We start from the raw sequence: 26477 nt of genomic DNA, 5'->3' as shown, positions 1-26477 counted from the left end.
TTGATCACCTACCAACCAGTAAGAATTCCGGCTCTCACAGACATGTTAGTTTTTCTTTAAGAAGCCCTCCTGTTCTCCACTCATTACCTGTATTAACTGCACCTGTTTGAACTCGTTACCTGTATAAAAGACACCTGTCCACGCACTCAATCAAACAGACTCCAACCTCTCCACAATGGCCAAGACCAGAGAGCTGTGTAAGGACATCAGGGATAAAATTGTAGACCTGCACAAGGCTGGGATGGGCTACAGGACAATAGGCAAGCAGCTTGGTGAGAAGGCAACAACTGTTGGCACAATTATTAGAAAATGGAAGAAGTTCAAGATGACGGTCAATCACCCTCGGTCTGGGGCCCAGACCTGAACCCAATAGAAAATCTTTGGAGGGAGCTGAAAGTCCGTATTGCCCAGCGACAGCCCCGAAACCTGAAGGATCTGGATAAGGTCTGTATGGAGGAGTGGGCCAAAATCCCTGCTGCAGTGTGTGCAAACCTGGTCAAGAACTACAGGAAAAGTATGATCTCTGTAATTGCAAACAAAGGTTTCTGTACCAAATATTAAGTTCTGCTTTTCTGATGTATAAAATACTTATGTCATGCAATAAAATGCGAATGAATTACTTAAAAATCATACAATGTGATTTTCTGGATTTTTGTTTTAGATTCCGTCTCTCACAGTTGAAGTGTACCTATGATAAAAAATTACAGACCCCTACATGCTTTGTAAGTAGGAAAACCTGCAAAATCGTCAGTGTATCAAATACTTGTTCTCCCCACTGTATATCTTGTTTAATAAGATCATCTTTGAGAACGAACAACCACCATATCTAGAATCTAAAATTCTAAAAGTGTTATGGCATTGATTATGTTATAATATATTGCCTAAATTTGCTTTAAAACGTCACATTTTCTCTCAGCACCATGACAAAATGTGTACAATTGCAGGAAATTAGCAACATTTTGTGTCTGCCGCCAAGAGGATGGCCTCTAAAATGTTTTGTCCCTTAACTTTTCCTAAAGCGTGTTTGTGTGTGTATCAGGGTTCAGTCGCCCAAAAATATAGTAGGTCCGCAAACAAAAATATGTAGCAAAGAATTCACCATTTAAAAAAAAAAATGATTTTCATTGCACAGGGGACAGTTGCACCAGCAGTGCTGTGAGGAGTGGACTCTGGTCACTGAGGATACGCAGGCCAAGATGGCACGGATGGCAGCCGCTGCAGCCTGGGGTCTAGGTAAGAGCTCTCACTCAACCCTGCATCAGCCTTTTTACAAAATGCTTCAAATTACTATAGCAATCATATTGCTCTATGACTACTTTAATAATTCAATCCAATAACTATTATAAAATGGTTTGACCAAAGCAGACCCATTTTATAGATAATGGTGTATGAAGGTACCATGTACAGATTTGTATTTTCCTGTTTTTATTTATTTATTTCACCTTTATTTAACCAGGTAGGCAAGTTGAGAACAAGTTCTCATTTCTCACTGTATTTGATATACTATAGTCACAATAATGTAATTGATCAAATGCAATACAGCTAGCAAATCAGTCAATAGTTTTATTGTCCCAATTGGGAAATGTGTAGTGAAGTCGGGGTTACAACAATAAAAACAACATTAAAAACAGTGACAACCACAGTGACAACAGTGACAACCGGTTAGAGTATTGAAATACTAAAGTAAGAGCAGTTATTGTGCAAATGACCAGCAACGAATTGACATCATTTAATATGCAGATGCCTGTACATTCAAAAAGCAATTGGTACATAAGAACAGTGGACACATTTCAGAACGCAATGTTGTTCGCCAGACCTCTGCCACAGAGCTCTTCTGGGAGCGCTTTACAGTAAGCGGGCCTCCATTTTCTCTGACTGGCTGGAACTGAAGCCAAGCCGTAATGATAATAGTGACAGCTCAACCATCCAGATGGGAATGCATCCACCCATAAGTAACCATATCATAATGTTCTATGGTGGAGAAAAACACTACCTCAGCTTACACCAGTCTATTTTCTGATCAAGACCATGCGTGCTGTTTATGGAGCCCAGGAAGCCTATGGCTTCATTACGTTAGAACCTCATCCGTAACCCCAACACAGTACTCAGCCACTGGCCCCCATGCACCCCATAAATGCCCAAACACTGACTGCAGTCTGAGGAAACTTAAGCATTCATTTCCTGGTTGCTAAAATTCTAATAGTTCGCCTAATTTCAATTTGTGACAAAACAAGCAAGTTTAGTGTAGAGAATCATTTTACCGTCTATACCGCTGTGAAATATCTTTTCCATAACAAAAAATTGTGTTTTCAGCTGTTTGAACGTGGTGTACAAAACCGAAAGTAAAAGACGCAAAAACTAAACTTAAGTACGGGAAGCATAGAAATAGTGCACATAGAACAGATCTGCCGCTTCTTAGACTTACTTTCAATTAGAATGACATATCTATAACTCAAATGTCTGTGAATTTGGTCGGGGTCGCCCAAAAAGTTACATATTGCAGCCTTAAATAATAATAATTATGATTTATGGTTTTTCTTGAATCATTACATATCTGGCTGATATTAGGACTTATAAATAAGTCGCTATAATTGAACCCTTAGCACTGGGTTCAGACTTTTATTAGGGTCTTGAGGAAACAGACATTTTGATATTACACTACATTGGGCTTTCATGTCATGTGGTGGGGGTACAACCACACAGCTTATATGTGTGTGTGTGTGTGTGTGTGTGTGTGTGTGTGTGTGTGTGTGTGTGTGTGTGTGTGTGTGTGTGTGTGTGTGTGTGTGTGTGTGTGTGTGTGTGTGTGTAGGCCACTGGGACAGCATGGAGGAGTATACATGTATGATCCCCAGGGACACACACGATGGAGCCTTCTACAGGGCCGTGCTCGCTCTGCATCAGGACCTCTTCTCATTGGCTCAGCAGGTGAGAGACATCAGCATCCATTGTTTCCCCTAGACAGGGTGCAAAGAAAGTTATTAAAATCCTTGGCGAAGTAACATGAAAGTGATCAAACGGCAATATTATTAAATTGAACTCAATAGAGGCAACATTGCTTTAGGTGGGGGTAAGAGTAAGTGAAACACATACTTGACAAATGCGAACCCAGGATTACCCAACAGGTTAATAGTTTTTCATGTAGGTTTTACATTTTCCTAAATTATGCTGGCCAGGCACTTTTGCAGATTTCATAGCAAGGTGTGAAAGGTCAAAAAAAAATACAGCCTTTTCCATTAACGTACAAAATATAAATGCATTAATTTCAAAGATTTTACTGAGTAACAGTTCATATAAGGAAGTCAGTCAATTTAAGTAAATTCATATACAAATGTATTAGGTCCTAATCTATGGATTTCACATGACTGGGAATACAGATATCCATCTATTGGTCACAGATACCGTAAAAAAAAAAGGTAGGTGCATGGATCAGAGAACCAGTCAGTATCTGGTGTGACCACCATTTGCCTCATGCAGCGCGACACATCTCCTTCACATAGAGTTGATCAGGTTGTTGATTGTGGCCTTTGGAATGTTGTCCCACTCCTCTTCAGTGGCTGTGCAAAGTTGCTGGATATGGCAGGAACTGGAAAATGTTATCATACACGTCGATCCAGAACATCCCAAACATGCTCAATGGGTGACATGTCTGGTGAGTATGCAGGCCATGGAAGAACTGGGACATTTTCAGCTTCCAGAAATTGTGTACAGATCCTTGCGACATGGGGCAGCCCACACGACGCCATACACATGGTCTGCGTTTGTGAGGCCGGTTGGACATACTGCCAAATACTCTAAAACGACGTTGGATGCAGCTTATGGTAGAGAAATTAACATTAAATTCTCTGGCAACAGCTCTGGTGGAGATTCCAGCAGTCAGCTTGCCAATTGCACATCCCTCAAAACTTGAGACATCTGTGGCATTGTGTTGTGTGTCAAAACTGCACATTTTAGAGTGGCCCTTTTTTGTCCCCAGCACAAGGTGCACCTGTTTAATGATCATGCGGTTTAATCAGCTTCTTGATATGCCACACCTGTCAGGTGGATGGATTATCTTGGCAACGGAGAAATGAACAGGGATGTAAACACATTTGTGCACAAAATTGAGAGAAATAAGCTTTTCGTGAATATGGAAAATTTCCGGCATCTTTTATTTCATTGCATGAAACATGGGACCAACACTTTACATGTTGCGTTTATATTTTTGTTCAGTATACATGTATCAATGACCACACAAATGCTCCAACAAGAATTCCATTTGTTCAATTCTTCCTTAAATTGAAGGAATAAAACATCCAACAGCTTTTTATTTTAACATGTGGCACTTCCTTGGTGTGGAATCATTAGGTAACTCCCAATCGTAAATCATCGTAACTTAAACCGTGCAGCAAAATAAAGAAGTAAGGTATCAACAAAGTCTGTCCCATAAGATGAGCTTCCTTGTGGGATGAGCGATGGAGTCTGCAATGAGCTCATGGTCTCTGGGGGTCGATCCATCCAGGCTAGATGACAGTGGATGGTCTGGATCGACCGCTGACATCGGTGCACACCTGTGTTCCTCCTACCTCTGTAGACCCATCCAGCCAGTCACTCTTTTACCTTAACCCCCAGAGACATGCACCCTGCGTGCCCCCGATCCTTTGTCTCCCATCTAATTCTGATTAACTCCAGGTGTGGCCAATAGGTTTCCTGCCACTGAAAAGGGAAAAAGGTGATTATCTGACGATGAGCCAGTTCTCATTGAATGAGGCTGAATGAAAACCAGATGGGGAAAGGGTTAAAGCAAAAATGTCAACATGAGCTCAGTTGTCTTCCGGATATGCTTGGTAATCCTTGCTCTTAAGTCTTTCAATTCCAGACGGTTGTACTTTGCTACTTTCTTTGGGGTAGCAGTGATGTGTCCTGGGAGGTTGAGAGCATGCATCTGCATGAGAAGTCAATGTTGTAAATCAGCGGAAATTATTTATCTGTTCCTATAGTGTTCCCGTTAGACACAACAATATTGCTTTCCCTAACAACGACCATTTACAGCGCCAATATAGCCATGATATACACTATATATACAAAAGTATGTGGACACCCTTCATATTAGTGGATTCGGCTATTTCAGCCACACCCGTTGCTGACAAGTGAATAAAATTGAGCACACAGCCATGCAATCTCCAGAGATAAACATTGGCACCAGAATGGCCTTATTGAAGAGCTTAGTGACTTTCAACGTGGCACCGTCATAGGTTGCTAGAGCTGCAGGCTCAACTGTAAGGGCTGTTACTGTGAAGTGGAAACGTCTAGAAGCAATAGCGGCTCAGCCGCGAAGTGGTAGGCCACATAAGCTCACAGAACGGATCTGCCGAGTGCTGAAGCACATAGCGAGTAAAAAATCGCCTGTCCTCGGTTGCAACACTCACTACCGAGTTCCTAACTGCCTCTGGAAGCAACGTCAGGTGGAGATCATCCATTCAACTACTCTGCGTCTCACAAAGACTCTGCGGTTGGAACCAAAAATCTCAAATTTGGACTCATCAGACCAAAGGACAGATTTCCACCGGTGTAATGTCCATTGCTCGTGTTTCTTGGCCCAAGCAAGTCTCTTCTTATTATTGGTGTCCTTTAGTAGTGGTTTACATTCAATGACATTCTAGACGTTTCTGTGCTTCCAAATTTGTGGCAACAGTTTGAGGAAGGCCCTTTCCTGTTTCGGCATGACAAAGCCCCCGTGCACAAAGCGAGGTCCATACAGAAATTATTTGTCGAGATCAGTGTGGAAGAATTTGACTGGCCTGCACAGAGCCCTGACCTCAACCACATCGAACACCTTTGGGATGAATTGGAACGCCGACTGTAAAGCCAGGCCTAATCGCCCAACATCAGTGCCCAACCTCACTAATTCTCTTGTGGCTGAATGGAAGCAAGTCCCCGCAGCAATGTTCCAACATCTATTGGAAAGCCCTCCGAGAAGAGTGGCGGCTTTTATAGCAGTCAAGGGGGGACCAACTTCATATTAATGCCCAGGATTTTGGAATGAGATGTTCGACGAGCAGGTGTCCACATACTTTTGTAGAGTACCACAGACCATATTGCCGAAAGTCACATGATTTGGAAACCGCCTGGTGCACTCCTCTTAAAACAATGGTTTTCCTTATCCTTGTCTTCTGGCTTTCGTATGATAGATTTAACAGGTCCTGTTGATTTGTCATGGCACGGGCCCCTACCTGTTTTTCCAGAATACAGATAATGCTACAATGCTATAGCCACACTACCATTAAAATATCAGTACGTCTAAGGCAGCAGTATTCAAACTTTTTCAATGGGGACCCAATCTTTTCCCGCTAGAATTTCTGGGGACCCCAGTTTTTTGGCAATCATTTCTTGCAGCCCCACCCCAAATCTAAGGACCAAACCTTCAAATTGATCAATATAGATTTTTAGATCAACAAATAACCAATTCATTAAATGTTGATCTCTTCTCAAAATTAAAAAAGAAACTAATAAACAAATGTACTCAACATTTTTTTTCTCACAAATTATCTTTCACAAACACATTTGTATATTATCCCATTCAATAATCTGTACTCTTCATTTTTTTGTTGGTCATTTTTTATATATAGTCGTGGCCAAACGTTTTGAGAATGACACAAATATTCATTTTCACAAAGTTTGCTGCTTCAGAGTCTTTAGATATTTTTGTCAGATGTTACTATGGAATACTGAAGTATAATTACAAGCATTTCATAAGTGTCAAAGGCTTTTATTGACAATTACATGAAGTTGTTGCAAAGAGTCAATATTTGCAGTGTTGACCCTTCTTTTTCAAGACCTCTGCAATCCGCCCTGGCATGCTGTCAGTTAACTTCTGGGCCACATCCTGACTGATGGCAGCCCATTCTTACATAATCAATGCTTGGAGTTTGTCAGAATTTGTGTGTTTTTGTTTGTCCACCCGCCTCTTGAGAACTTGTGGTCAATCCTCAATGGGATTAAGGTCTGGGGAGTTTCCTGGCCATGGACCCAAAATATCGATGTTTTGTTCCCCGAGCCACTTAGTTATCACTTTTGCCTTATGGCAAGGTGCTCCGTCATGCTGGAAAGGCATTGTTCGTCACCAAACTGTTCCTGGATGGTTGGGAGAAGTTGCTCTCGGAGGATGTGTTGGTACCATTCTTTATTCATGGCTGTGTTCTTAGGCAAAATTGTGAGTGAGCCCACTCCCTTGGCTGAGAAGCAACCCCACACGTGAATGGCCTCAGGATGCTTTACTGTTGGCATGACACAGGACTGATGGTAGCGCTCACCTTGTCTTCTCCGGACAAGCTTTTTTTCGGATGCCCCAAACAATCGGAAAGGGGATTCGTCAGAGAAAATTACTTTACCCCAGTCCTCAGCACCAATCTATGTACCTTTGCAGATTATCAGTCTGTCCCTGATGTTTTTCCTGGAGAGAAGTGGCTTCTTGACACCAGGCCATCCTCCAAAAGTCTTCGTCTCACTGTGCAAGCAGATGCACTCACACCTGGCTGCTGCCATTCCTGAGCAAGCTCTGTACTGGTGGTGCCCCGATCCCGCAGTTGAATCAACTTTAGGAGACGGTCCTGGCGCTTGCTGGTCTTTCTTGGGCGCCCTGAAGCCTTCTTCACAACAATTGAACCGCTCTACTTGAAGTTCTTGATGATCCAATAAATGGTTGATTTAGGTGCAATCTTACTGGCAGCAATATCCTTGCCTGTGAAACCCTTTTTGTGCAAAGCAATGATGACGGCACGTGTTTCCTTGCAGGTAACCATGATTGACAGAGGAAGAACAATGATTCCAAGCACCACCCTCCTTTTGAAGCTTCCAATCTGTTATTCGAACTCAATCAGCATGACAGAGTGATCTCCAGCCTAGTCCTCGTCAACACTCACACCTGTGTTAACGAGAGAATCACTGACATGATGTCCTTTTGTGGCAGGGCTGAAATGCAGTGGAAATGTTTTTGGGGGATTCAGTTCATTTGCATGGCAAAGAGGGACTTTGCAATTCATCTGATCACTCTTCGTAACATTCTTGAGTATATGCAAACTACCATCATACAAACTGAAGCAGCAGACATTGTGAAAATTAATATTTGTGTCATTCTCAAAACTTTTGGCCACGACTGTATACTGTATCAGTCAAAAGTTTGGACACATTCCAGGGTTTTTCTTTATTTTTACTATTTTCTACGTTGTAGTAATAATAGTAAAGACATCAAAACTATGAAATAACACTTATGGAATCATGTAGTAACGAAAAAAGTGTTAAACAAATAAAAAATATATTTTATATTTCAGATTCCTCAAAGTAGCCACCCTTTGCCTTGATGACAGCTTTGCACACTCTTGGTATTCTCTCAACCAGCTTCACCTGGAATGCTTTTCCAACAGTCTTGAAGGAGTTCCCACATATGCTGAGCACTTGTTGGCTGCTTTCCCTTCCCCCTGCGGTCCAACTCATCTCAAACCATCTCAGTTGGGTTGAGGTTGGGTGATTGTTGAGGCCAGGTTATCTGATGCACCGTCACTCTCCTTGGCCAAGTAGCCCTTACAGCCTGGAGGTGTGTTGGGTCATTGTCCTGTTGAAAAACAAATGATAGTCCCACTAAGTGCAAACCAATGGGATGGCATATCACTGCAGAATGCTGTGGTAGCCATGCTGGTTAAGTGTGCCTTGAATTCAAAATAAATCACTGACAGTGTCACCAGCAAAGCACATTGGGAACCACACGTGAAGATCATCCGTTCACCTACTCTGCGTCTCACAAAAAAATAAATAAAATTGGACTCATCAGAAAGGACAGATTTCCACCAGTCTAATGTCCATTGCTCGCGTTTCTTGGCCCAAGCAAGTCTCTTCTTATTGGTGTCCTTGAGTGGTTTCTTTGCAGCATTTCGACCATGAAGGCCTGATTCACACAGTCTCCTCAGAACAGTTGATGTTGAGATGTGTCTGTTACTGCATTTATTTGGGCTGCAATTTCTGAGGCTGGTAACTAATAAACGTATCCTCTGCAGCAGAGGTAACTCTGGTTCTTCCTTTCCTGTGGCGGTCCTCATGAGAGCCAGTTTCATCATGGCGCTTGATGATTTTTGCGACTGCACTTGAAGAAACTTTCAAAGTTCTTGAAATGTTCTGTATTGACTGACCTTCATGTCTTAAAGTAATAATGGACCGTATTTTCTCTTTGCTTATTAATGCCAAGAGTGTGCAAAGCTGTCATCAAGGCAAAGGGTTTGCTTTGACGAATCTCAAATGTAAAATATATTTAGTTATGTTTAACACTTTTGGTTACTACATGATTCCATATGTGTTATTTCATAGTTGTGATGTCTTCAATATTATTCTACAATGTAGAAAATAGTACAAATAAAGAAAAACCCTTGAAAGAGTAGGTGTGTCCAAACTTTTGACTGGTATTGTATATATCTAAAAAGGACGTTGAATAACACTGGCTAAGGTAAAATTACTAATTGCTGACTCAAGTCGCTAAATAACCAGTCTCATTGTGGCCTGATCTCAGGGGCCCATCCATCCACCTCCTTATTGTGCATTTTTGCACGCAATAACCCCCCTCGCCCAAATCATAATTGCTTTTAGGCATGCTGCAACAGCTGTGTTGGAAAAGCCTCTTGTCCTCCCTCATCTGTCTCTAGCCCTGGGTAATGACAGTGTACAGAATACAGCCTTCACATGACAATAAGATAGGGGGGCTTTCCAAAAAGATCTCTTTGTTTTCTTTGTGACTCGTTCGATACAGCTCTCTCTCTTTCTCTTTCTCTTTCTCTCTCTCGCACTGAATGTTTTGTATGTTCACTTAATACCAAGTCAAAATGTAGCAGGGATGCTTTGTGGAAGAGTAATGAGATTGGCGACGACTATTACATAACTGTCAGAGAGTAGTTTCAAAGTGCAAGTCCTCAGCAGTTCATTTGCCTGCCCATAATTGCTTCATTTTGTGTTAACAAGCCGGGTGGCTGGCTGAATCAAAGTAACTCAATGTGTCTGTGTTGGTAAGGCAAAATAGGGTGTACTAATCCAGGACTCACTGGTGTACTATTCCAGGACTCACTGGTGTACTATTCCAGGACTCACTGGTGTACTATTCCAGGACTCACTGGTGTACTATTCCAGGACTCACTGGTGTACTATTCCAGGACTCACTGGTGTACTATTCCAGGGCTCACTGGTGTACTATTCCAGGGCTCACTGGTGTACTATTCCAGGGCTCACTGGTGTACTATTCCAGGGCTCACTGGTGTACTATTCCAGGACTCACTGGTGTACTATTCCAGGACTCACTGGTGTACTATTCCAGGACTCACTGGTGTACTATTCCAGGACTCACTGGTGTACTATTCCAGGGCTCACTGGTGTACTATTCCAGGGCTCACTGGTGTACTATTCCAGGACTCACTGGTGTACTATTCCAGGACTCACTGGTGTACTATTCCAGGACTCACTGGTGTACTATTCCAGGACTCACTGATGTACTATTCCAGGACTCACTGATGTACTATTCCAGGACTCACTGGTGTACTATTCCAGGACTCACTGGTGTACTATTCCAGGACTCACTGGTGTACTATTCCAGGACTGTACTATTCCAGTGCGTGAACCTAGGGTGTCAACACATATATTATACATTATTTCAATGGGTCTTTCTCCATCCGTTTTATACTGTTCAATTCAACTTTAACCTAAAATCATTTCCTGCACTTCCATCAATTTCTGCATTTCCTGCGCTCATTTGAGATCATTTCCACACTGCCAAGATATTGGTAAAAATACTAGGCCTTATTTTTAACCAAATGTTGATCAAAACACTTGGGTGAACTTTTAGAATCATGGAAATAGAATGTTTATTATAATTCTATAGTTAGAATATAAATAATAGTGGGCACTTTGAATACAGTGTTTGACATGACAACGAATGAAAATGCCATGAACGAGTTATTTTGACAGGGTAGGAATCAAAGTGATGGTCAGTGTTATTCATATAGCCAACATAATCATGCTTCACCTATTCGTCTTTGATTTAGAAGACCGTCACTGTTGCACAAACACCATGCTGATTTAAGCATCCACCATATTGGTATCAGGCTGTATTAGCTAGCTACGTTTGCTCTGACTCAGTACTTTTATTAGCTAGTTAAACTAGCGATTAGCATTTAGCTTAACTTGCTAAGAAAATACAAACAAGCTGTTTGCAGATGTAAGAAACACAAACTAATATTGTAATTATAGAACGCTTGTGGATTTATATTAAGATCAAAGTGGAAACAACATCGTTGTCATCAACATTGTTGCATGTGCTGCATTGACCATGCAGACTGAACGAAAGTGTCTCGTGGTCAACCAACAACAAATGCGCTCCTTGAGTGACAGGGGGTGGGACTAGGTCTGTGTGGAAAGCGGCGTGGAGAGAGAGAGCGGAGAGGGATGACTCAAGTAGCGGAGTAAACTATAAAAATGGACGTTACACACGGCGTATCACATTTAACAAACCAAACATTCAAATACCATTATAGAAGGTAAAGTAAAAACCCAAACCGGTCCGTGCATAAATGCCGGTGTATACAGTAAAACACGTTATACCGTCCAGCCCTAAGAGGATGGTTGTTGTATGAATGGGGTTAAGTCCAAACCCATTGGTTTTGTCTGGGTAGAGGTGCCCAGAGTTGACACAAGTATGGGTTGGAGTGATTTGGGGAACTAGAGTCTATTCTAAGTCTGAAGCTCAAATTGCACCCTATTTTCTATATGCTGCACATTGGGGTTCTGCTCACAAATAGTGCACCATGAAGGGAATAGGGTGCCATTTGGGGATGCATCCTTTGCTTCCCTCACGGGATGTTCTGAGTTCGAGTCCCGTGTCTTTACTATGGAAATGGTCCCATTTGACTCCTTATTCTTACTGTAGGGTGGGAGTGATGGAGAGGGAGAGAGAGAGAGACTGAGAAGCAGACATGTGGATGACATATGTTCACCTATCAACCTCACCGATTGATCCTTCACTTTTATTTGCTTTAAGTTTAATGCTGTCTGACTTTACTTTGCTTTCTGTATGAAGCTCTCCATTTCCCAGTTGGTAACCAAAAAGTCATTTTTGTGTGTGTTTGTGTGCGTGTTATTCCAGTGTATCGACAAGGCCAGAGATCTATTGGATGCGGAGCTGACAGCCATGGCTGGAGAGAGTTACAGCAGAGCGTATGGGGTAAGAACACCACTCTCCTAATGAGGACAAATATTAGCACCCACCAAATTATTATCATCAGTATTATGTTTCACAAGAACATTTGCCCATATAACTTTATAGTCAATTTGTGTCCATTTTGACTGCCGGTAATAAATCTAAGTAATATTTGATTTGAGAGTGCTAGCGGTCTTTTCCATATTTAGTGAAAATGGTCAAAGGAGATCATACAGCTATCCACCACATACAGATAAAAGTCTAAACGTTTGTTTAGTCAGGTAGCCCTACAATTATGCATTTACTGGAAACAATGTATTTACTGTAAATACACTTTGAGCACCTGGTGGGAAAAGTACTACATATACACTCAAATCCATTAAGTAATACTTACTGAAACTGCCATTATGACATCATTCATGTTCCTGTATCACCTCACACCAACCTGTGGTTCTCCATTAAATATGAGCAGCTTATGAATGAGTGATGTTGTCCTTATGTAGTGCCTTGAAAGGAAGTGCTACCAGAGGAGGGGGTGCTGTACAGTGATTGAGTGTTGCTGTTCTTGTGCAGGCCATGGTGTCGTGTCAGATGCTGTCGGAGCTGGAAGAGGTCATCCAGTACAAGCTGGTCCCGGAGAGGAGGGACATCATCCGAGACACCTGGTGGGAAAGGCTACAGGTACACACTGGAGAGGGGCGCTGACACACACACACACTCATATACACACACACACACATACACACACGGGCACACCCACGGACGCACGCACACACATTCAAAGACAAAAAAATATATGCATGTATACATTCATACGTACACACACACACACACACACACACACACACACACACACACACACACACACACACACACACACACACACACACACACACACACACACACACACACACACGTGAGAGAGGGTGGTTAAGGGAGCATGTGGAAAAGGATATAGGTGATAGGAATGGATGATACACACACCTTAAACATAAACTTGAGGGATGACAGTGCATAGGAGACCACTTCAGTCTGAATAATGTTCCATACGTCTTGAGGAGTTTGACATGCGTTTCCTGTTCACTTGATATTACCTGCCCCCTGCAGACATCTGGACAAACTAGGACACTGTCCATTCACTTTGAAGGAACCTAGTGAGGTTGGTATATGAAATCACCCTCTGCTTTGGTATATGAAGTCAAATGAAATGGAGCAATTGTTGTTGGGGGTTAACTGCTTTGCTGAAGGGCAGAAAGACAGAATTTTACCTTGTCGGCTCAGGGAATTGATCTTGCTGGCCCAACATTCCGACAGGCTAGACTTTGAGGAACGATTTTTTTCTGTGGGAATTTCAATTGTATTCATCGCATGAGCCCAATACAAATGGAGTAGGCTTTACAGTGAAATGATTAATTGAAAGCTCTTTCGCAACGATGCAGTTAGATAAATAAAACATCTCATTCAGAAATCATGGGCATTAATATGGAATTGCTCCCTCCTTTGCTGATATAACAGCCTCCACTCTTCTGGGAAGGCTTTCCACTAGATGTAGGAACATTGCTGCAGGGACTTGATTCCATTCAGCCGAAAGAGCATTAGTGAGGTCGGGCACTGATGTCGGGCGATTACACCTGGCTCGCAGTCTGCGTTCCAATTCATCCCAAAGGTGTTCGATGGGGTTGAGACCACGGCTCTGTTCAGTCAAGTTCTTCTACATCGATCTCGACAAACCAATTCTGTATGGACCACGCTTTGTGCACGGGGGCATTGTCATGCTGAAACAGGAAAGGGCCTTACCCAAACTGTTACCACGAAGTTGGAAGCACAGAATCGTCTAGAATGTCTTTGTATGCTGTAGCGTTAAGATTTGCCTTCACTGGAACTAAGGAGCCTGAACCATGAAAAGCATCCCCAGACCATTATTTTTCCTCCACCAAACTATACAGTTGGCACTATGCATTGGGATAGGTAGCATTCTCCTGACATCCGCCAAACCCAGATTCGTCAATCAAACTGCCAGATGGTGAAGCGTGTTTCATCACGCCAGACAACGCGTTTCCACTACTCTAGAGTCCAATGTCGGCGAGCTTTACACCACTCCAGCCGAGGCTTGGCATTACGCATGGTGATCTTCGGCTTGTGTGTGTTTGCTCGGCAATGGAAACCCATTTCATGAAGCACCTAATGAACAGTTCTTGTGCTGACGTTGCTTCCAGAGGCAGTTTGGAACTCGGTAGTGAGTGTTGCAACCCGAGGACAGATGATTCTTACGCGCTACACGCTTCAGCACTTGCCAGTCCCATTCTGTGAGCCTGTGTGGTCTACCATTTCGCAGCTGAGCTGTTGTTGCTCCTACTAGACGTTTCCACATCACAATAACAGCACTTACAGTTGACCAGGGCAGCTGTAGCAGGGCAGAAATTTGACAAACTGACTTGTTGGAAAGATGGCATCCTATGACGGTGCCACATTGAATGTCACTGAACTTTTCAGTAAGGCTATTCTACTGGCAATGTTTGTCTATGGGGATTGCATGGCTGTGTTTTCAATTTTCTACACCAGTCAACAACGGGTGTGGCTGAAATTGCCGAATCCACTCATTTGAAGGGGTGTCCACATACTTTTGTATAAACCCAGAAAACCCCCAGAAACTGCCCTTTTTTCAGGACCCTGTCTTTCAAAGATAATTCATAAAAATTCAAATAACTTCACAGATCTTCATTGTAAAGGGTTTAAACACTGTTTCCCATGCTTGTTCAATGATCCATAAACAATGATTTAACATGCACCTGTGGAACGGTCGTTAAGACACTAACAGCTTACAGACGGTAGGCAATTAAGGTCACAAATATGAAAACTTAGGACACTAAAGAGGCCTTTCTACCAACTCTGAAAAACACCAAAAGAAAGATGCCCAGGGTCCCTGCTCATCTGCGTGAACGTGCCTTAGGCATGCTGCAAGGAGGCATGAGGACTGCAGATGTGGCCAGGGCAATAAATTGCAATGTCCGTACTGTGAGACGCCTAAGAATGCGCTACAGGGAGACAGGACGGACAGCTGATCGTCCTCGCAGTGGCAGACCACGTGTAACAACACCTGCACAGGATCGGTACATCCGAACATCACACCTGCGGGACAGGTACAGGATGGCAACAACAACTGCCCGAGTTACACCAGGAACGTACAATCCCTCCATCAGTGTTCAGACTGTCCGCAATAGGCTGAGAGAAGCTTGTAGGCCTGTTGTAAGGCAGGTCCTCACCAGACATCACCGGCAACAACGTCGCCTATGGGCACAAACCAACTGTCGCTGTACCAGACAGGACTGGCAAAAAGTGCTCTTCACTGACGAGTCACGGTTTTGTCTCACCAGGGGTGATGCCTGACAGTAGCACAGAGAACATGCCATGGCTTGGGTAGCTGAATTCTTTGTCAATTTTCTGGGCCTGGTATAAAGGTCCTGGATGGCAGGGAGCTCGGTCCCAGTAATGTAATGGGTCGTCTGCACCACCCCTCTGTTGAGGGTGGTGCAGGTTTCCATACCAGGCGGTGATGCAGCCAGTCAAGATGCTCTCAATGTTGCAGTTATAGAACTTCTGGAGGATCTGAGGGCCCATGCCAAATCTCTTCAGCCTCCTGAGCGAGAAAAGGCGCTGCTGTGCTCTCTTCAGGACTGTGCTGGTGTGTGTGGACCACGTTAAGTCCTCAGTGATGTGGACACCGGAAACTTGAAGCTCTCCACCCGCTCCACTACAGCCCCTTCGATATGGATGGGGGTATGCTCCCCCTGCTGTTTCCTGTAGTCCACGATCAGCACCTTTCGATGCATGGCGTCTTGCTGATTTTGAGGGAGAGATTATTGTCCTGGCACCATGTGGTCCAGAGTCGGATGCACTACTGCTCGGCCAGACTCCTGTGCAGTTGAAACCATTGTTGTTGGTATTGAGGTAACACAGACAGTTCAGTTGTATTCCCTTATTGAGTTGTTCATTTACCCGAGAGTATGAACTTGAGGAATTACAACTATGTGGGAAGCATCCTTAACTTTCCTTATTTCAATTGTAATCCTTGTCAAACCTGTTCCAAACGTATGCTTCCTGACAGGCGGATTTTGATTACAATGATTATCATTTTTTTTATTGATAATTAGAATTATATCCTGTACAGTTTGATAAAAGACAAAATTAGAGGCCACAAAACCACCGCTCTGAAGGAAAATGAGGTCGCCGGCCAAGACTGTGCAACTCAATACGCACACCAGTCTATCCAGAAAATTACCCAAACAAAAAATGTACTGGATCCATGTGCTGTGTGTAGTTAAATCCATTACCACCGACTCTAATTGGGAATCAAAACAATCTTTGGAGGTCTCTTAAGGCCACTGTCGGGTTGGTACACGCTCAGACTGAACGCCAGATTGAAAACCTAAAAGTAGGTGTGGTGAGTTACAGTGCACTGAATGCAGTTCATATCTCTCTCTTCTCTTCCTTTTCCGGTTATCTTCTATCGCTTCTCTCTGTCTCGCTCTCCTCTGTCTCTTCTCTTCTCTGTCTCTTCTCTGTCTCTTCTCTGTCTCTTCTCGCTCTCTTCTCTCTCTCTTCTCTCTCTCTCTTCTCTGGTCTGTCTCTCTCTTCTCTGGTCTGTCTCTCTCTTCTCTGGTCTGTCTCTCTCTCTTCTCTGGTCTGTCTCTCTCTCTTCTCTGGTCTGTCTCTCTCTCTTCTCTGGTCTGTCTCTCTCTCTTCTCTGGTCTGTCTCTCTCTCTTCTCTGGTCTGTCTCTGGTCTGTCTCTGTCTCTTCTCTGGTCTGTCTCTTCTCTAGTCTATCTCTTCTCTGGTCTGTCTCTCTCTTCTCTGGTCTGTCTCTCTCTCTTCTCTGGTCTGTCTCTCTCTTCTCTAGTCTGTCTCTTCTCTGGTCTGTCTCTGTCTCTTCTCTGGTCTGTCTCTGTCTCTTCTCTGGTCTGTCTCTGTCTCTTCTCTGGTCTGTCTCTGTCTCTTCTCTGGTCTGTCTCTCTCTTCTCTGGTCTGTCTCTCTCTTCTCTGGTCTGTCTCTTCTCTCTGTCTCTTCTGTCTTCTCTTCTCTCTGTCTCTGTGAGCTCAAGTGTTCCTGACATTTGGAGGCTTCACCCAAGATAGGCACGTACGTGTGTGCTCACTCACACACAACACACACCTTCAATCTCTCTCACACACACACACACACACACACACACACACAAACATCTGGGTAAATCCATTTGAATTCAATCACTTTGTGACAGTACACTTTTTGATTTGAACAAAACATTCCATACATATAGTGAACAAAAATATAAACGCAACATGCAACAATTTCTAATATTTTACTGAGTTACAGTTCATATAAAGAAATCAGTCAATTGAAAAACATTCATGAGGCCCTAATCTATGGATTTCACATGACTGGGAATACAGATAGGCATCTGTTGGTCACAGATATCTTAAAAAGAAAGTAGGGGTGTGAATCAGAAAACCATTCAGTACCTGGTGTGACCACCATTTGCCTCAGGCAGCGAAATTGCAGGATATTGGCCAGAACTGGAACATGCTGTCATACACCTCGATCTAGAGCATCCCAAACATGCTCAATGGGTGACATCTCTGGTGAGTATGCAGGCCATGGAAAAACTGGGACATTTTCAGCTTCCAGAAATAATTTACAGATCCTTGTGATGCATTATCATGCTGAAATAAGAGCTGATGGTGGTGGACGAATGACATGACAATGGGCCTCAGGATCTCTTCACGGTATCTCTGTGCATTCATATTGCCATCGATAAAATGCAATTGTGTTCGTTGTCCATAGTTTACGCCTGCCCATACCATAACCCTCAGCGCCACCATGGAGCACTCTGTTTACAATGTTGACATCAGCAAACCTTCCCTCACACAGGGCCATACACGTGGTCTGCGGTTGTGAGGCCCGGTTGGACGTACTGCCAAATCTAAAACTACGTCTTATGGAAGAAGCATTGACATTCAATCCTCTGGCAACAACTCTGGTGGACTTTCCTGCAGTCAGCATGCCAATTGCATGCTACCTCAAAACTTGAGACATCTGTGGCGTTGTGTTGTGCGACAAAACTGCACATTTTAGAGTGGCCTTTTATTGTCCCCAGCACAAAGTGTACCTCTAATGATCATGCTGTTTAATCAGCTTCTTGATATGTCACACCTGTCAGGTGGATGGATTGTCTTGGCAAAGGAGAAAAGTTCACTAACAGGAATTTAAACAAATTTGTGCACAGCATTTGAGAGAAATACGATTTTTGTGCGTATGAAACACTTCTGGAATCTTTGAAACATGGCACCAACACTTTGCATGTTGCGTTTATATTTTTGTTCAGTGTATTTTCCCATTGTAGAAGTGCTCACTCAGAGAGTGTCAAAATATTCAAGAGATAAAGGTGCTCAAAGTTGAAACATTTTGCATCCCCCACCATACCATGAGACATCCATGTCTTCATCACTGGAAAGGAATACAGGTTGGGTGTCATGCTTTTGCTGATAAATGGACTAAAATGGGAATAACATTTACATTTTCACCTTCAAATGGTACCACAAGGATGTTTGGAGGTCCACACATCAGAGAATGTTAACTTGAATGGGAATATCAGTTTTAATTATACTGTCAAACCTCCATAGGAAACCTATTGAAATAATCGAAAGATTGATAGTAGATGATAGTAGAATAGACATGAACATTTAAGTTGATATTGGATGGTGGGTGGACCGGCATGCATCTTTGTGGTAGTAATTAAAGTTAAAATTACAATTCATTTTAAATGTCAATGGTGTACCAGCTAAATTACAGTGGTCTGAAGGGATAGGTCCAATTCTATGATTGAAGCGATGCCCACCCTGTATTCAAGAGTATGTGTCGCAACCAATGGCGGGCACAACAAAAAAGCCTCAGAATAAGTAGGGTCTAAGCTACAACATACAGTGTGTTCAGACCCCTTGACTTTTTCTACATTTTGTTGTTACACCATAATGCTAAAATGGATTCAATAGTTTTTTTCTCATCAATCTACACACAATACCCTATAATAACAAAGCAAAAACTAGTTTTTAGAAATGCTTCAACAGTACTTTGTTGACGCAGTGATTACGGCTTCGAGTGTTCTTGGGTATGACACTACAAGCTTGGCACACCTGTATTTGGGGAGTTTCTCCTGTTCCTCTCTGCAGATTCTCTCAAGCTCTGTCAGGTTGGATGGGGAGAGTCGCTGCACAGCTATTTTCAGGTCTCTAGAGATGTTCGATCAGGTTCAAGTTCGGGCTCTGGCTGGGCCACTCGAGGACATTGAGACTTGTCCCGAAGCCATTCCTGCGTTGTCTTGGCTGTGTGCTTAGGGTTGTTGTCCTGTTGGAAGGTGAACCTTCGCCTCAGTCTGAGGTCCTGAGCGCTTTGGAGCAGGTTTTCATCAAGGATCTCTCTGTACTTTGCTCCGTTCATCTTTCCCTCGATCCTAACTAGTCTCCCAGTCCCTGCTACTGAAAAACATCCCCACAGCATGATTCTGCCATCACGCTTCACCTTAGCGATGGTGCCAGGTTTCCTCCAGGTGTGATGCTTGGCACTCATGCCAAAGAATTCAATCTTGGTTTCATTGGACCAGAGAATTTTGTTTCTCATAGTCTGAGAGTCTTTTCATGCCTTTTGGCAAACTGCTGTGGTGGGGTATGCAAAATGGTTAAATTTGAGCCCCTCTATCTCCTGAATGTTTTGTCATTCCGGTCCAAAAAGTGACTTATTCCATGGGCAAACATGTATGGGAAGTTTTGTTTAAATCAAAAGAGATGTTGTCAAAAAGTGATTGAATTCGTTGCATAGACACCAACAAGGCTATTATTTACTTCTCCATAAGACCTTAAGGCCTGTCACGTCTTCCAGGGGAATATATAAACCCCTAAACCCTCCTCATGTCTTTGTGTAGTGAAAGGGCTTGACGGTTCCACTCTTTCCATTCATAAAAGAAGAGGAGGTGGGGGGGTTGTATTGCGAGGCTCCAGCAGACAAAACAGGGCTAGTTTAATGGCAGCACCAGAGTCTCAGGGTGAAATGTTGACAGGCTCTTCTTCTCCTGTGATTTACTGGCGACTAACTTGACACATCTGTCAAGAGAGTCGCACACTCCTCCGTCAAACGACCTGGGATGTGTCCTAAATGGCACCCTATTCCCTTTCTGGTCAAAAGTTGTGCACTATATAGGGAATTGGGTGCCATTTGGGATGCACCCCTGGAATGAAGTGGAAAGCATTTATGTGAACTGAGAACCAACCACCTGAGACGAGAACCATGTGTCCTCACATAAAAGTCTGGGGCCTCTTAAAAAGTTATTTAAGATTGTTATAGGTTTTGGGGTTTTGCTCTATTCATTTTTCTCCCCAATTTCGTGGTATCCAATTGTTAGTAGTTACTGTCTTGTCTCATCGCTACAACTCCCGTACGGGCTCGGGAGAGACGAAGGTCGAGAGCCATGCGTCCTCCGAAACACAACCCAACTAAGCCTCACTGCTTCTTAACACAGAGCGCATCCAACCCGGAAGCCAGCCGCACCAATGTGTCGGAGGAAACACCGTACACCTAGCGACCTGGTTAGCACGCACTGCGCCCGGCCCGCCACAAGAGTCGCTAGTGCGCGATGAGACAAGGATATCCCTACCGGCCAAACCCTCCCTAACCCGGACGACACTAGGCCAATTGTGCGTCGCCCTCATGGACCTCCCGGTCGCGGCCGGCTGCGACAGAGCCTGGGCTCGAACCCAGAGTCTCTGCGATGCAGTGCCTTAGAACACTGCGCCACCCGGGAGGCCCTGCTCTATTTCATTTTTGACTTGAGTTTGGTTCTGTTTGCATGTGGTTTGCCCTAATTGAAATCATCCTTATTGGTCAGGATGTGTTGCACCTGTCGCCTCGATAGTCAGTAGTTAGTTTCACCAGTGTTGGCACAGGTGCTATTTAAGAGCGGCTAGCAATACTTGGTGATTTGAAAAGTCATAGTCAATCGATTAATAATATAATAATACTTTTATCAAACATGTTTCTTTAATTTACAATCTGTAGAAACTATGAGAATAGAAATGTTCCAAACTTTTGTGAAGCATCGCAGCACAGTTGAAAAATATATGGCAAACAGATAGATTGCAGTGGTTGAATGGAGCTGAAGGGTGGGACTAATAACAACAAGATAAAAAATGTTAAATATTCTGTCTCTGTAAAATGTATATAGGTTCAGAACTTTTGTGAAATAGCACAGTTAAAAATAGATGGCAAATAGAAATAAAGCTGGATGGACATCAGAAATAGATGGGAAAGGTGGAGGTTAGAGGAAGGCCAGGACTAAAAACGAACAAAATATAACTATTGTAAAATAGATTGTGTCCGTATAATGTACCTAGTGTGTATAAGCTGGAAGTAGAAGCCTAAGTGTTGTTGTTTATTAGTTGACTCCAATTAGGAGAGGGGTGGTAGGGTTTGTGGGAAATAATACATGAAAATATATTTTTATTTGTATGTATTTATATATATATATATATATATATATATATATATATGTGTGTGTATGAAAAGCATCCATGGGGGGGTGCCTACTGACTTGGTTCTGGCTAAGAAAACGTGAGTAGGGTCTTAAACACCCACCATGGAAGCCCACTAGACTTGCCTGATAACATACAAATCAAAAGAAAAGAAACCCCACACCAACTTAGGTTAGGGAGTGAAAATAAATGTGGAGCAAACCACAAAGGGGAACACAAAATAAAAAGAGGTCTAGCTCTTCCAACATATATTTATGTTAACTCAGCAAAAAAAAGAAACTTCCCTTTTTCAGGACCCTGAAAAAGGGACGTTGTCTAATTCGTAAAAAGCTAAATAACTTCACGGATCTTCGTTGTAAAGGGTTTTAACACTGTTACTCATGCTTACAATGTTACAATTAATAAACATGCACCTGTGGAACTATCGTTAAGACACTAATAGCTTACAGACAGTAGGCAATTAAGGTCACAGTTATGAAAACTTAGGACACTAAAGAGGCCTTTCTACCGACTCTGAAAAACACCAAAAGAAAGATGCCCTGGGTCCCTGCTCAACTGCGTGAACGTGCCTTTGGCATGCTGCAAGGAGGCATGAGGACTGCAGATGTGGCCAGGGCAATAAATTGCAATGTCTGTACTGTGAGACGCCTAAGACAGGGCTACAGGGAGACAGGATGGACAGCTGATCGTCCTCGCAGTGGCAGACCACGTGTAACAACACCTGCACAGGATCGGTACATCCGAACATCACACCTGCGGGACAGGTACAGGATGGCAACAACAACTGCCCGAGTTACACCAGGAACGCACAATCCCTCCATCAGTGCTCAGACTGTCCGCAATAGGCTGAGAGAGGCTGGACTGAGAGCTTGTAGGCCTGTTGTAAGGCAGGTCCTCACCAGACATCACCGGCAACAACGTTGCTGGACCAGACAGGACTGGCAAAAAGTGCTCTTCACTGACGAGTCGCGGTTTTGTCTCACCAGGGGTGATGGTCGGATTATCGTCGAAGGAATGAGCGTTACACCGAGGCCTGTACTCTGGAGCGGGATCGATTTGGAGGTGGAGGGTCCGTCATGGTCTGGGGCGGTGTCACAGCATTATCAGACTGAGCTTGTTGTCATTGCAGGCAATCTCAACACTGTGTGTTACAGGGAAGACATCCTCCTCCCTCATGTGGTACCCTTCCTGCAGGCTCATCCTGACATGACCCTCCAGCATGACAATCCCACCAGCCATACTGCTCGTTCTATGCGTGATTTCCTGCAAGACAGGAATGTCAATGTTCTGCCATGGCCAGCGAAGAGCCCGGATCTCAATCCATTTGAACACGTCTGGGACCTGTTGGATCGGAGGGTGAGGGCTAGGGCCATTCCCCCCAGAAATGTCTGTGAACTTGCAGGTGCCTTGGTGGAAGAGTGAGGCAACATCTCACAGCAAGAACTGGCAAATCTGGTGCAGTCCATGAGGAGGAGATGCACTGCAGTACTTAATGCAGCTGGTGGCCACACCAGATACTGACTGTTACTTTTGATTTTGACCCCCCCCCTTTGTTCAGGGACACATTATTCCATTTATGTTAGTCACATGTCTGTGGAACTTGTTCAGTTTGTGTCTCAGTTGTTGAATCTTATGTTCATACAAATATTTACACATTAAGTTTGCTGAAAATAAACGCAGTTGACAGTGAGAGGACGTTTCTTTTTTTGCTTAGTTTATATATATGAACTACTGTTCAAAAGTTTGGGTCACTCAGAAATGTATTTGTTTTTGAAAGAAAAGCACATTTTTTCCCCATTAAAATAACATCAAATTGATTAGAAATACAGTGTAGACATTGTTAATGTTGTAAATGACTATTGTAGCTGGAAATGGCAGATTGTCTTTTATGGAATATCTACATAGTTGGATAGAGGCCCATTATCAGCAACCATCACTCCTGTGTTCCAATGGCACGTTGTGTTAGCTAATCCAAGTTATCATTTTAAAAGGCTAATTGAGCATTATAAAACCCTTTTGCAGTTATGTTAGCACAGCTGAAAACTGTTGTGGTGATTAAATAAGCAATAAAACTGGCCTTCTTTAGACTAGTTGAGTATCTGGAGCATCAGCATTTGTAGGATGCTAACAGGCCAGAAACAAAGGCTTTCTTCTGAAACTTGTCAGTCTATTCTTGTTCTGAGAAATGAAGGCTATTCCATGCAAGGAATTGCCAAGAAACTGAAAATCTCGTACAACGCTGTGTACTACTCCCTTCACAGAACAGCGCAAACTGTCTCTAACCAGAATAGAAAGAGGAGTGGGAGGCCCTGGTGCACAACTGAGCAAGAGGACAAGTACATTAGAATGTCTAGTTTGAGAAACAGACACCTCACAAATCCTTAACTGGCAGCTTCATTAAATAGTACCCGCAAAACAGCAAAACACCAGTCTCAATGTCAACAGTGAAAAGGCGACTCCGGGATGCTGGCCTTCTAGGCAGAGTTCCTCTGTCCTGTGTGTGTTCTTTTGCACATCTTAATCTTTTATTTTTATTGGCCAGTCTGAGATATGGCTTTTTCTTTGCAACTCTGCTTAGCAGTACAGCATCCCGGAGTCACTTCTTCACTGTTGACGTTGAGACGTTTTTATATATATTATATATATATATATAAATTGTTGTCGGGACCTGTGGTCCGTATTGTCCCCGTTTTGGGTCCGGATCTGCTCCACCAGTTGAGTATGAGGACTCTAGAGAATAGAATGGGGGAGGAAAGACTACCCTACCTGGTCATTGTGTGTGGTTGTCTCTCCTGTAAAGCACTTTGTGACAACTGCTGATGTAAAAAGGGCTTTTTGTGATTGATTAATAATAATTATATCATTGATTGATTGCTTGTTTCTCCATCTTTAGGGTTGCCAGCGGATCGTGGAGGACTGGCAGAGGATCCTAATGGTTCGCTCGCTGGTCATCAACCCCCACGAGGACATGCGGACCTGGCTCAAGTACGCCAGTCTCTGTGGCAAGAGTGGACGTCTGGTGAGTTCACTAGCACAGGAACAGCTAATGGGTCATTTGCCAAATGCATCAAAATAGGAATGTCAGTAAGGGTTATTTTTTTCAACCGGTTAGTCTCCACCATCAACCAGTTATCCTTGAAAAAACATGTATGAAAGCATGATTTGATGCACTCCGTTGTTTAGCTCACGTTTTATGAAGTGTAACATTTCGACCAGGCCTGGACAAAACGTTGCACTCAATAAAACAAAGGGAACATTCACCGGTATCTGGGTATTGATTTCTTTGTCATAAATGGCAACAACAACAAAAAATACACGATTTGTGGTGTTTAGTGACCAACTTGTTTGGCACTTTAACTAATGCATTTCCCTTCAGATACAGCTATAAGCTGTTGTATCAGGTTGAGTTCAAGTGATGTCATTGTCACTTGACATTAGTACAACCAGAATGGAAGGAATTTGCTAAAACAATTCTTTAAATTGTTTGTGTCAATCCAAGGGGGAATCTATTCTACTGGATTTGGATTCTTACTGACATCCCTATTTTTCCAGTGAACTCAGCTCTCACTGGAACGACTGCAAATGTAACGCACCTCTCAGAAATGGCACTGTTTAGAAACCGTACCTCAAACCCGTTTAATGAAAGTGTCACCGTTTTCCCTCCCTGGTGCCAGTTTTATTGCCAGTGATTGTGGGGATTGCAGGCACCCGACCAGCTTTCCAATTGTGACGCAATCCTTTCAGAACGTTCCGGTATGATGTCAGAGAATTGTGGAGGTTTTCACTCAAAGGAGCGAACATCAATCGACGAGCGAAGAACGTGATTATGGGCAAACGAGCAACATCTAAAAGAATGCCTGCACTGTTTTAAAAGGCCCTTCCACAGGGGTCAATGGTTAGTTACTCCCTCCACAGTAGTGTGGTATACTTAAGCTGTTTATTTAGCAAGAGGTTCAAATGAGCCTGGGGAAATCTGGGGGTCTACGTCCATGGGAGTTGGAAGCTAGGGCGGTGGTTCTCAAACATTTCCTCGGGACTTTCACAATATTGTTGGAGCCGTTAACTAGCAAACCTGATTCAGCTAATCAAGGGCTTGATTATTAGTTGAATTAGGCGTGCTAGCTCTGGAAAATATCAACTATGTGAACTGGCTGGGGGTCCCTGACTAGAGGTCTGAGTGGGCAATAGGAGACTGACCTTCAGGTTTTCACCGTTGAGCCCCTTTCTTCCACTTTGGTATTGCTCTGCGGCTGACACTATGCTGCACCTAGCCTCGTTGTGTACAGTTTGGGTTTGTGCGTGTGTGAGGTTGAGTATTATGATCAATTATGATTATGGATCAATGTGGATCTCTTTTCTCCCAGGCGTTGGCCCACAAGACCCTGGTCCTTCTCCTGGGGGTGGACCCCTCGAAGCAGCTGGACCACCCGCTGCCCACCGCCCACCCCCACGTTACCTATGCCTACATGAAGTACATGTGGAAGAGCCAACACAAGGTATAGTAGCTATACCGTTGTTACAGGCTTTCTCTGTAGCTGAAAAAAAAAAAAAAGTTTTCTCATTGTTGTGCAACGTAAGGAAATGCAGGGCTGTAATGTGTAGGTTCATGAAATATTGTGGACTGTTATGTGTTAGGGAATCAACTGAAGAGCATAAATAACCCAGCAGGGAAAAATGTCACGTCATTCCAACCACACCATTAGAGCAACAGGGG

General features: G+C 43.3%; 1 protein-coding gene across 2 annotated transcripts in view; it reads left to right on the top strand.

The window, feature by feature from the left end:
* The window catches only part of mtor (mechanistic target of rapamycin kinase), a 134837-nt gene that overhangs the window by 81401 nt on the left and 26959 nt on the right, over nucleotides 1-26477 (top strand). For both annotated transcript variants that reach the window (XM_071371596.1, XM_071371595.1), the window contains exons 31-36: nucleotides 1133-1233; nucleotides 2813-2928; nucleotides 12152-12229; nucleotides 12779-12886; nucleotides 24657-24782; nucleotides 26128-26259. In XM_071371596.1, coding sequence (XP_071227697.1) covers nucleotides 1133-1233; nucleotides 2813-2928; nucleotides 12152-12229; nucleotides 12779-12886; nucleotides 24657-24782; nucleotides 26128-26259 — 661 coding nt within the window. The remainder of the gene's footprint in view (nucleotides 1-1132; nucleotides 1234-2812; nucleotides 2929-12151; nucleotides 12230-12778; nucleotides 12887-24656; nucleotides 24783-26127; nucleotides 26260-26477) is intronic.

This window comes from Salvelinus alpinus, chromosome 28 (genome assembly GCF_045679555.1).
Source record: "Salvelinus alpinus chromosome 28, SLU_Salpinus.1, whole genome shotgun sequence".
Classification (NCBI taxonomy): domain Eukaryota; kingdom Metazoa; phylum Chordata; class Actinopteri; order Salmoniformes; family Salmonidae; genus Salvelinus; species Salvelinus alpinus.
Note: the sequence above shows the minus strand (reverse complement) of the source record. Positions and strands in the feature narration are given on the sequence as shown.